General features: G+C 41.9%; 1 protein-coding gene across 1 annotated transcript in view; it reads left to right on the top strand.

The window, feature by feature from the left end:
* LOC139449974 (TBC domain-containing protein kinase-like protein) overlaps positions 1–13,029 on the top strand; it is a 28,117-nt gene extending 15,088 nt beyond the window's left edge. Inside the window, exons 17-26 of the mRNA XM_071231587.1 lie at positions 87–149; positions 1,714–1,891; positions 3,198–3,281; positions 4,206–4,291; positions 5,663–5,699; positions 6,066–6,227; positions 8,202–8,371; positions 9,510–9,685; positions 10,576–10,735; positions 12,070–13,029. Coding sequence (XP_071087688.1) covers positions 87–149; positions 1,714–1,891; positions 3,198–3,281; positions 4,206–4,291; positions 5,663–5,699; positions 6,066–6,227; positions 8,202–8,371; positions 9,510–9,685; positions 10,576–10,735; positions 12,070–12,180 — 1,227 coding nt within the window. The 3' untranslated portion in view covers positions 12,181–13,029. The remainder of the gene's footprint in view (positions 1–86; positions 150–1,713; positions 1,892–3,197; positions 3,282–4,205; positions 4,292–5,662; positions 5,700–6,065; positions 6,228–8,201; positions 8,372–9,509; positions 9,686–10,575; positions 10,736–12,069) is intronic.

Genomic DNA, 13,029 nt, shown 5'->3' with positions numbered 1-13,029 from the left:
CTTGAACGCAACTTTAAAACATTTCATCTCATCTCAATGCCAAATGCTCCTGTTTACATGCTATAACTCCTCTACTTGCCACCCAGGGTGACATCGAGGCCCTGTATGACTCCATCGACAAAGAGACCCCGACAGCCACAGACAGACAGGTGAGTTCTGCCACACACAGATCCACAGTAATCACTGGGGAAGTTCAAAGGGAGGATAGACTTAGTTCTGTTGGCAGTCCCTTATCAAGCAAGATCGGTTCAAGTCACCCAGTTAGTTCATCTGATAATTGGATTTCTTGTGAGTGAGTGAGTGAGTAAGGTTTTACGCCGCTTTTAGCAATGTTCCACCAATATCATGGCGGGGAACACCAGAAAAGGGCTTAGTACCCATGTGGGGAATCGAACCCTGGTCTTCGGCGTGACAAGTGAACGCTTTACTACTAGGCTACCCCACCGCCCCTCAATAACTGAATAGATATTTTTAGTCATGTAGTCATAAACTCGTGAAGATTCTGGGGTAGAATAGGTCTTCAGCAACCCATGCTTGCCATAAAAGGTGACTATGCTTGTCGTAAAAGGCGACTAACAGGATCGGGCAAACAGGCTCGCTGACTTGGTTGATGCGTGTCATCAATCCATATGCTCATTCGATGCTCATGATATTAATCACTGGATTGTCTGGTCCAGATTCGATTATTTACAGACCGCCGTCATATAGCTGGAATATTGCTGACTGAGGCGTTAAACAACAAACAAACCAAAAAATCATGTAGTCATATGTCAGGTTCATGTATGGCACTTCTTACATTTTTACACCCAGACTGGAACTGGCTACAGGATGTTGAGCAGATTCTCTCATATTCCAGCTCTTTTGTGAGAAGCATTTAGTCACATATATTTAGTTTTTTACCATTTCAGCTTATTTAAATTCCCAATGGCATCACTTTCATCCCTAACACATGTACAAAATTCAGGGCAGAACAGGGTGTCAGTACTCCATATTTATAAGAGCTGAATAATGTGGAATAGTTGTGGACCTGGGAGCCGTTGTACAAAGTAGGGCTGGGGCGAGTCCAAATTTACAACCCGGGTACCCACCACCCTATTACCCGACCCTACCCGGGTACCCACTGTAGATATTTAGAGATAGGTACAAACTGTCTGATTTGGAAAAGTTTGAGTGTAGCCCCGACAAAATGTATTTAGATACACGTGTAAAAGGATCTGGTCATGCATACACTGAAGTTTACTGCATGAAGTTATATTTATTCAAACATATAAAAGTCAGAAGGAATGGGTGCATTGTCAGAAAGAAATGGGAACATTAGTGACTTATAGTGTAACCATAGAGTTTTAGATAATTTTTGTCATTAAACAATATCTCGCGTGACTAACCACGGGTCTGGGTAGTCCTATTGGTACCCGGGTCCTACTTAGGACCCACCCGACCCGAGTACCCGAGTTACCCGTCCCAGCCCTAGTACAAAGCGATCTTAGTGCTAAGGGGATCGGAACTCCCATACCTTAACATAGACTTACGGCTTACGACTTAGTGCTGAGGTTGTTTTGTACAGCACCCTGGCTGATATCACAGGTTTGCCTGGCCAAAAGTTGATTTTTTTACAGGCCATTGATATGTTATTGAAATATTGCTGACACACATAGTTCACACACTGCCTTCATCCAATAGTCTCTGTTCTCATTTGTTTAATTCCTTCCACAGATCGAGGTTGACATTCCGCGCTGTCACCAGTACCATGAACTCCTGTCGTCACCAGCAGCTCACACCAAGTTCCGCCGCATCCTCAAGGCGTGGGTTGTTAGTCATCCGGAGTATGTCTACTGGCAGGGGCTGGACTCCCTGTGTGCCCCCTTCCTGGCCCTCAACTTCAACAATGAAGGTAAACATATTATTATTATTATTATTATTATTATTACGGTATTCGACGTAATAAGCGCCCAGGGCGCTCTCAAAATTAGAAACAGGGGGCTCTTATTAGAATAGTATTTTGGTGACAGCCTGAAATGTTTATATACGACAGATATATTTTTCCAGAATTTAATTGCCCATAATTAAGGGTGCATATAACACACAAGTGCGTACTATACACGAATAAAGAGGTCTTATGTACATGGATCAATCGGAAGGGGTGCTAATTGGGATTGTTCACTAGCCAATATATTAACAAATATCGCCGTGGGCGCTTATTAGAGCGGGGCGCTTATTATGTCGAATACAGTATTATTATTATCATTATTATTATTATTATTATTATTATTATATACAGCAGGTATCCAGGTACCAGCTTCTGCTCAAATGCGGTCATGTTTGTTCCCCGACTAGTTTCAGTTATCATTCTCAACTCCCTGGGGAGTATATACAACCCAAGCTACCTAGGGGCGCTAGAAGGTTTTTACATTCACCTCACATAATAGGTACCCATTCCCTGCTGGGTGAACAGAGGCACATTTGAACTAAGTCAAGAGTGACACCACAAGTTTTGACACTTGTGTTTCATTTGTATGTATGTATTCGTTTCCACCATCTGGTCACCTACCATTGGACAAGTGGATCTTTTGAGTGCACAGGGTGTATGTACTGTACACTAGGGGTAGTGACAACACTGTAAAGACCTGTAAACATTGTTGGTCCCAAGGCTGAATAACAACCCGGTCACTAGCGGGATACGATCTCAGCACCTGGCACTTTTGACCGCTTGCCCACTCCACCCCAAAACATGTCTCACAAATCTCACCCTGGGTTAGAATTGTTCCCCAGCAACCTATGCTGGTCGTGTGGTCAGGCTCAGTGACTTGGCTGATTGTGTGTCATCGTAACCTGTCAGCATGGATTGTTGCTCACAATATCGATCACTGGATTGTATTGGCAAGACTATCTACCTGCCACCATCATACAGCTAGAATATTGCTGAGTGTGGTGTTAACAACAAACAAACACATAGTAACTTTGGCTCCAGAACTCCATCGGTGCTCTTTTTTGTTCTACTGTTTGTTTCTGTTTATCTTTATGAAAACTATCAGGAAATCACATATAATTTGTTAATAGTTAATTTTGATGTATTTTCGATATTGATGTCAGTTAGAAACATCAGTTAGTCAGTTATAAATACCAAGGATATTGTTCTGAAGTTATTGTAGTCATCTCTAGTATGTTAACTTGCTGCTGACTTTGTGGCCGTCTTCCAGCATTAGCCTTCTCCTGCCTGTCTTCGTTCATCCCCAAGTATCTGCACAAGTTCTTCCTCAAGGACAACTCAGCTGTTATTCAAGGTAAGTGCATAGTCCTATGGCACAGTTAACAGTGGAATTTTATCAGAATCTTCATTTTAAGAAAAGTCCCATGATTTTGATAAGAGCTAAATAGGAAGGGGAATAAGTAGTCACGTTATTGTTAAATCATGACTCCAAAATTTCACATTTTCAACCAAAACTGAGGAGGAATGTTTTTTCTTTCTTATGAACCATCTAAATGCAAGAAATAACAGAAAGGATACCGTATATTGAAACAAAACATTAGTTGCTGTATAAAACAAATGAGTAGGAGAGAGAAAAGGTGCTGAATGCAGACAACTGAAGTCATGACATGTAAGATTGAACGTCCTTTCATCACTTGGCATAGTGGCTTAGTGGGAAATCTGTGGGTTACAATGCTAAACATGAAATGTGAGGTTGTAGGGTCGATTCACATCATGGAATTTGTCATCTGAATTCTTGTGTGACTTTTAACCAGTCAAAAATGAACATGCATATTAAAAGGCTGTTTATACATTTCAACTGTAAAACGTATGTGCGTATTATACACGATAGATATATTTTCCAGAACTTAATTGCACATAATTGAGGGTCCATATAACACACGAGTGCGTATTATACACAAATAAAAAAGTCTTGTGTACATTGATCAATCGGAAGGGGTGCTAATTGGGATTGTTAACTAGCCAATATAATATCAAATATCATCGTTGGTGCTTATTAGAGCGAGGCGCTTATTATGTCGAATACGGTATATGTGACTGATGTGTTACGATAACCTTCACTCTGTATATATGAAACATGGCTTACAATATTAATACATAAATATTTGTTGTAAGTTGATGATAGGGGCGGTTGAAGAGACTAAAACGTTCTGTAATTTCAAGACTTCTTACATATATAGATCTCTGTATCATGTGTTTCCTGGTTGGCTGTCCACAGAGTACCTGGCTGTCTTCACCCACCTCATCTCATTCCATGACCCGGAGCTCGGCAACCATCTGGATGGCATCGGCTTTATCCCTGATGTATGTATTCTGGCATGCTGGTATATAACTGTTGCCAGGGTAACCTGGCATGTAGGTCTATAGCTGTTGCCAGGGTAACCTGGCATGTAGGTCTGTAGCTGTTGCCAGGGTAACCTGGCATGTAGGTCTATAGCTGTTGCCAGGGTAACCTGGCATGTAGGTCTATAGCTGTTGCCGGGGTAACCTGGCATGTAGGTCTATAGCTGTTGCCAGGGTAACCTGGCATGTAGGTCTATAGCTGTTTCCTGGGTAACCTGGCATGTAGGTCTATAGCTGTTACCAGGGTAACCTGGCTAATAGGTATATAGCTGTTACCAGGGTAACCTGGCTAAAAGGTATATAACTGTTACCAGGGTAACCTGGCTAATAGGTATGTAACTGTTACAAGGGTAACCTGTCATGTAAGTCTATAGCTGTTGCCAGGGTAACCTGGCATGTAGGTATATAGCTGTAACCAAGGTAACCTGGCATGTAGGCCTACAGCTTTTACCTGGGTAGCCTGGCACGTAGGCCTATAGGTAGATCTTTATGGCACATATGTATATAGCTACTATCGCTGTGGGGCAGTGGGGTAGCCCAGTGGTTAAAGCGTTTACTCGTCACGCCGAAGAGCCAGGTTCGATTCTCCACATCGGTGCAATGTGTGAAGTCCATTTTCTGGTTTCCCTGCCGTGATATTGCTGGAATATTGCTAAAAGCAGCGTAAAAAAATACTCACTCACTACTATAGATGTGGTCAACATACTGTCCATACAATGAAACCGAAGGCTGTGGTTGGTTACCTTTGGTAACATGGCATCAAGGCTTATTACTGCATCAAGACATATGGCTGTGTTTACCATCAGTTTCCATATACTGTATTTGTTCTTGTTGATTTCGTAAGTCCAACATCATTCGAGGTATTTTTATGCATGCCAGAATTTTAAGACGTAGTATTTTCGTCATTTTAACACAAGGCTTTACTGGTATACTATCGCCAGTGACTGAAGGGATGATATAAATCCTGCCAGGGTCCATGCAGGAAGCAAAGGCACTGTAAGTCCCCATGGTCCCTGGTATGGTGATCTCCCTTTAGTTACTGACGATCTCTAGCCCATTTTCATATTGTGTTGTCAACTCATTCTTTCTTCTTTTAAATGTGCCTCAACTAGTTTTAAATCTAATCTGTGATATGCTAGTTATCGTACTGTCCTTCGATGACAGGTTTTATAAAGTTTAAATATATGTATTATTAATGTCTAACTTCTCGTCACGATATGGCTGAAATATTGCCGATGTGACGTTAAGTATTAACTCACTCACTCACTCACTCACTCACTCACTCACTCACTCACTCTTGTTGATTTGAAATGTTTGCTTTTTCTGTTTCAGCTGTATGCCATTCCTTGGTTCCTTACAATGTATGCCCGTAAGTAGCCCTGCTGAGATGGCCAACAGTTAACAGTACTATCATTTAGACGAGATGTAGATATGCTGTACTAGAATTGTGTTGTCTTCCTTTCTCAGACATAGCCCCCATTAGTAAAATGTCACAATAACAAGCATCTTATTGCCCGATTTAAAAGCAACTTCCTTACAAAATAGTTTTGTCTAAGATGAGGTAAAAAAAGGTATAGTATAAGATATACCGGAAGCCATGAAAACATACAGACATGATATGGCACCTCTGTGACAAAATGATGATGATGATGATGATGATGATGATGATGATGACGACGACTTCATGTGACTGTTCAGATGTCATGTACTTGACATGGATTTCTTGTACTTGTAGATGTATTCCCACTTCACAAGATCATGCATCTGTGGGACACGCTGTTGCTAGGCAACTCATCACTCCCACTATGCATTGGGGTAGCTATCCTCCAGCAGTTGAGGGATCGCCTTCTCTCATTTGGGTTCAATGAATGCATCCTGCTTTTTTCGGATATGCCAGGTTGGTGGTAGTGTTTTATGTGTGTTGTAATATCAGCAGCATCACGGCAGCCTATTGATTAAGTTTGGACTGGCAAACCAGTGTATGAATATTCACACCATTGGGGTACTATGACACATCAAGTCAGATCTTTTGCTCCAATAGGATGGTACCGTATTTTATCATTAATTTATAATGGTGTACGCTTTCTAACCTATTAAATATGTCATATGCAAAATGTTTCTCTTTCTTTGTTCAAATTTTATGACACATCGATTAGGATTGATCGATGCTGACTCTCTTTACCGAGTTCAGTGACCAAAGTACCTGTCATTAGCAACTCAAGGGAGGGCAACTCTATATTATCACAGCATGGCTATTTTGTGGTGTGATACGTGTGAAATATGTGCTTTACATCACTTCCTGTTTTGGATTATGCATAATCCTAGGTTGTGTGCATACTAGGGCTGGGACGGGTAACTCGGGTACCCGGGTCGGGTGGGTACTGAGTAGGACCTGGGTACCCACAGGACTACCTGGACCCGTGGTTAGTCATGTGATATATTGTCTAATGACTAAAATTATCTGGAACTCTATGGTTACACTACAAGTCATTAATGTTCGCTTTTCTTTCTGACTATGCACTCATTCCTTCTGATTTTTCATATGATTGAATAAAGATATAACTTAATTCAACTTCAGTGTGTGCATGAACAGATTGTTTCATGCATGTATCTAAATACGTTTTGCCAGGGCTATGCTAAAAAAGTTCCCAATCGGACATTTTGAGACATCTCCTGAAACCTAGTGTGGGTACCCGGGTAGGGTAGGGTAATAGGGGGGTGGGTACCCGGGTAGGGTAGGGTAATAGGGGGCAGGTACCCGGGTAGTAAATTTGGACTCGACCCAGCCCTAGTGCTTACTACCTAGGTTGGGCCAATCATTTCGTCTAAACAAATGGGTTGTTTTCTAACCAATATCCAATGGAGTTAGGGGTAATTCCACTTCAAAAACATTCCACAAACTATCATTAAAAAGTTAACATGAATACTTACGAGTAGCCGTGACATACAGCAATGAGTCCTGTATTTGATCAAGCGATGAAATATCGTGCTTAGATTTTCATTAGTAAACAGCCAACAGGGGGTGTGGATTACAAGATTTACCGATATCGCGATGAGTCATACAATACGATACTGCTCTGCATCAAGATCTGTGATTGAACTTCCACCCAATTAAAACGAAGGATGGGAGGGTTCTTGAACCAATCAGATTTCGGCTTTACAAAACAATTCAACTTCATTTCCATTCCACCAAAATTCAGAAATTTTGATCTCTGCCAAAGAAACTGCTACAGAACATACATATTCCCTTGATATTACACCCTTGTGCATGTAGATGACACAGTATATAAAATATCCAAAACTATATAATAGCACTACCTTATTTTTTCCCATTCAGATTTTCTTGATTATATTTGTTTTTGCGATGGAGGAATCAGATATGCTTGTGTGAATGCTTTGCTCACTTGTACCTTGAATTTAGAAGCCTCGATGCTTTATTGTCTTATTTTGAACATTCACCTGGAGTGACCTCCTGTTTGGGTGTCCTTAGATCTGAGGTGAGGTGAAATGGGGTTTAACGTAAAAGAACATTGCCACGCTTCTCACATTCACCTTTGCCATAAAACAATATGCAACCTGTTGCCAAATTGGAATTTATTCACACTGTTTTGTAGACGATGTTATATTTTATACAATTTGACAATTAGTTCATGATTTTTAGCTGCACTTCTTCATACTGGGGATAGATTGACTTAAAATATGTTATCAAACCCCGCTGATACACAATTTCTTCTCTAGGTAGAACATTTTGTTTTTTACTTTAGGTACACATGTGGAAATGAAATATTTTATTGTTTTATAGACTCAAACTACATAACCATTTTAATGTATATATTGTGATTACAATAATATATATTCGTGTCTCTTCCAGAGATTGACATTGAGCGATGTGTGAAAGATTCAGTAAAGATTTTCTGTACTACCCCAAAGAGTGCAACCTACCGCCACCATGCACGGCCCGCGCGGACCAGGTCGTCCGACTCGCGTCCTAAACTGTCCTACTACAGTCAGGATTACAACGAGTCACCACAGAATGACCTGGTCAGAGAGAGCAATCTTACTGTATCATCTTTATAATATTATTACCTTGTAACAAATCTCATATAACATTCATTTATTACATCAAGTTTTCAGTTAGTTTTAATTTCCACCTGTAATACTGCACATACAGTATTATCATCACGCCTTTGATTATTAAGTCACTCTCTTGTCAAATGCCAAACAAGTTGGCTGGTCGGCCATCATGACATCATAGTTTGTGATGTGATGTGATGTTACTTGCTTGTCACAATAATTATCAACCTTGAACCTAAAGTTATCATACTGAGAATCTGATGCTGGTCATAAACACTGGTAGATCTAATTGTAACAAATATTTCACTGAAAAATAAGCCTTTATAACTTGTAAAATCATGATCTCCTGGCATAGAAACCAAATAAGTTTGTAAAATCTTGTACAACCCCTGCTATTGACACAGACCTCATAATTCTTGCTGACTCTACCCACTATTGACACAGACCTCATAACCCTTGCTGACTCTACCCACTATTGACACAGACCTCATAACCCTTGCTGACTCTACCCACTATTGACACAGACCTCATAACCCTTGTTGACTCTACCCACAGTCCACCCACTATTGACACAGACATTATAATCCTTTCTGACTCCACCCACTATTGACACAGACCTCATAATCCTTTCTGACTGTACCAACAGTCCACCCACTATTGACACAGACATTATAATCCTTGCTGACTCTACCCACAGTCCACCCACTATTGACACAGACCTCATAATCCTTTCTGACTCTACCAACAGTCCACCCACTATTGACACTGACATTATAATCCTTGCTGACTCTACCCACAGTCCACCCACTATTGACACAGACATTATTACCCTTGCTGACTCTACCCACAGTCCACCCACTATTGACACAGACCTCATAATCCTTTCTGACTCTACCAACAGTCCACCCACTATTGACACTGACATTATAATCCTTGCTGACTCTACCCACAGTCCACCCACTATTGACACAGACATTATAACCCTTGCTGACTCTACCCACAGTCCACCCACTATTGACACAGACCTCATAATCCTTGCTGACTCTACCCACAGTCCACCCACTATTGACACAGACATTATAATCCTTGCTGATTCTGCCCACAGTCTATGGAGGCACTGACTTTGGAGGAGTTGAAGTCGGAGAAGGCATCACGGATATCGGCGGAGGACCTGATAGAGCTGGGGGAGCTGATGGGCTCCGCGCCGACACGCAGCCCCACCAAGAAGAAGCAGAACAGCAAGCCCATGATCCTGGTGGTGGATGTGAGGAGTGTGGAGGAGTATCCTTTCTGTCCAGTGGGAGATTTTAGTCAGTAGATTATGTAACACAGCGCCAACGTCCTGAAGCTCACCTGATCGATATACACACAGACTGACACATCCATGGTGAGGTTAGGTGTCAGAGGTGAAATGGGGTTTAATGTTGAATCCAAGATTACTGCACTTATATCGACTTGCATGCAACTGAGGGTGTGCGTGTGTGGACTTATGCCGATGTACAGTGCTAGCACACTGAGATACCATGCCTCAGTTTAACATATATACCCCACTCAGACACAGTGTACTGACTCCGAGCCGACCAGTCCTTGCTTTAGCCCCTTAATGCTGAGTGCAAGATAGGGTAACAACAAATACCATCTTTTAATGTCTTTTGGTATGACGCAGCCGGGATCGAACCCTGGACCTTCCTCTCTACCAACAGACCACAGAGACGGTCCATTCATGTTGATGTTGAGAGTTTGCATCCAGGGTCCAGTACCACAAAGTGATCCTTAGCACTGAGGTGATCATAACTCCTATACTTCAAAATAGGATTATCATCATAGTAGTGCTAAGATTGTTTTGGCCAGTTGCAGTGATATTTAAAGACAATAAGTAAGATAAGCAAGGTTTAGTTTATTGGGGGAGTAAAAAGTCTGTATTAAAACTTGTTGTAGCTAACAATTAGTTTGCCTGTATAAAATTACTCGAGAAACCCCAAAAATATTCTGGTTGCGTGTTTTTTCTACTTACGCAAATCTATGTATCAAGCTTTTGAAATTTGAAGGCTGATGATGATGATGATGTTTATGATAATGACGGCAATGTAGATGACCAGAAGGTAGAGACTCACTATTAGCCTGTGCAGGAGGAAACCAAATCGTTTGCGCTTGACCTTGACCTTGCCCAGATACAAGAGAGGGACCATCCCAAACAGTGTCAACATTCCCTTCCATACAGCCTTCTCCCCTGAAGGTGACCTTGTCATGTGCCCGGCCGTACAGGCCCTCAATGCCAGCAGGGGTCAAGTCAGGGTCATCATCGGCAACAGAGGCAGAAATGCTGCAAATGTAAGTGTATGGGACTGGCCATTTAAAATGTAGGGGGAGTGGCTGTGCTCAGTCAACTTTTTCAGAAAGAATTCAGTGTTCTCTTTCTAAGATAGATTTGGTCTCATTCGGAGAAGTTTAATCTCACTGTTTGATTGTTGCTGGTTTGCTGTTTTAACGCCGCACTCGACAATATTCCAGCTATATGACGGTGGTCTGTAATAATCGAGTCTGGACCAGACAATCCAGTGATTAATATCATGAGCATCGATCCACGCAATTAGGATGGATGACATGCATCAACCAAGTCAGCGAGCCTGACCACCCGATCCCGTTAGTCGCCTTTTACGACAAGCATAGTCGCCTTTTACAGCAAGCATGGGTTGCTGAAGACCTATTCTACCCCGGAATCTTCACGGGTCCTCACTGTTTGAAAAAGAAAATAGGTGATAACTATGCACTACATGCATTAGCTGCATGTATTTGCCAACAAGTTGAAATACTTTATTGATTTTCAAGTTGATTGTTTTACTTAGTGTCAGATTCTGAGCTGCATAACTTTGACAGTTGACCCGTGAAGATCGGGGGTAGAATATGTTTTCAGCATCCATGCTGCCGTAAAAGGCGACTATGCTTGTCGTAAGAGGTGACTTACGGGATCGGGTGGTCAGACTCGCTGACTTGGTTGATGCATGTCATCGATCCCATTTGCGTGGATCGATGCTCGTGATATTATTACTCGATTGTCTGGTCCAGACTTGATTATTTACAGACCGCCATCATATAGCTGGAATATTGTTGAGTGCGGCGTTAAACAACAAACCAACTTTCACAGTTTGAGTAGCCTAGTGATGCAAGGGAGATAACTCTCATTCTGGAAGTTTCTTGTGTAGTTATGATAGCATGTGAATCATATCAGTGAAGTTGACAGTTGTAAGTATAGAATGTTACTTTGATTGTGTTGTGTGTTGTCATAGTGTTTTAGGAACGATTGTGCGTGTGGAGATAATTCTAACGAATAACAACGTTTACTTGGAGCATCGAGTTCTGTTGTCTATCACTAGTAAACATAACATCAGCTTGAATGATTGAATGTCTTAGGAATGATAGGTTTGTGTCCACCTTAGTGAATGCGTGAGTCAGGTTGGTTTAATGCCACTTTGAACCGTAGTTCAGATCTTTGAGTGTCTGCTTGAAGTGGGAGTAAGGTCGAAAGTGCTGCAGGTCTTAAATGTTTGTTGAAACCCACCATCGAGGGTGTAGTGCTGGCAAACCAAGGACCATAGGTGTGGAGAATCGTTTGCTGAATGCTTTACAATGTATGGCGTATGAGAGTATGATCCATCTTGTTTCAGTTTGCTGCGGAGCTGATTCGACTGGGCTACTCGCGGGTGTGTGTGCTGCACAAAGGTGTAGATGTGTTCAGACAGACAGGACTACTGACTGTCCCCCCAGCAGACTTGTGAACAGCTGTTCACGAACAGGAGTGGACGTTGGCATTGTTTAACTAAGATCAACTATTCATTGCATCCATTCTAGTACATTTGTCGTGAAAGGTTTCAGGTCTTTCGTGATAGTCAGGGGCGGTCGTTTGCCTAGTGGTTAAAGCGTTCGCTCGTCATGCTGAAGACCCTGGTTCGATTCCCGACATGGGTACAATGTGTGAAGCCCATTTCTGTTGTCTCCCGCCGTGATATTGCTTGAATATTGCTAAAAGCGGTGTAAAACCATACTCACTCACTCACTCGTGATGATCAGGTTCATTCATGTATACGGGGTGGTGGGGTGGCCCAGTGGTTGAAGTGTTTGCTCGTTACGCCAAAGCACCAAGTTTGATTCCCCACATGGGTACAGTGTGTGAAGCACATTTCTGGTGTCCCGTCGTGATATTGCTGGAATATTGCTAAAAGTGGCGTAAAATCCACCTCACTCCTTCTCTCGTGTACCAGCTTCTGTGATGTTCATGACAGCAGCAGCCCCATATGTCCCGAACTGTCCATGGCGTACAAAGGATCTCACTGTTATGACATTGTAACGGTGGGCTTACTTGAGCTGACATGTCAAATCAGACATGTCAGATCCAAATGTTTGCAAATATATGCGCCAATGACATTGAAAAGGAAGGGTTATAGTCCATGCACTGCCCTTGTTTTGCTAAGAGATTAAGGAGAGATTCCAGCTAGTGATTCACTTCAGCCCTTTCATTTGAACTTTTCAACAAATCAACAAATTATTCGGAAATGTGAAGTACTGAAACTTTCCTGTTCCTACCCCAAAATTGGTGTTGCATGAAGGGCAGCAACACTTTGAAAACT

The sequence above is a fragment of the Haliotis cracherodii genome, unplaced genomic scaffold (assembly GCF_022045235.1).
Source record: "Haliotis cracherodii isolate W230 unplaced genomic scaffold, xgHalCrac1.p SCAF_8, whole genome shotgun sequence".
In the NCBI taxonomy this organism is placed as follows: Eukaryota; Metazoa; Mollusca; class Gastropoda; order Lepetellida; family Haliotidae; genus Haliotis; species Haliotis cracherodii.
The sequence above is the reverse complement of the archived record's forward strand: the minus strand, read 5'-3'. Positions and strand labels throughout refer to the sequence as shown.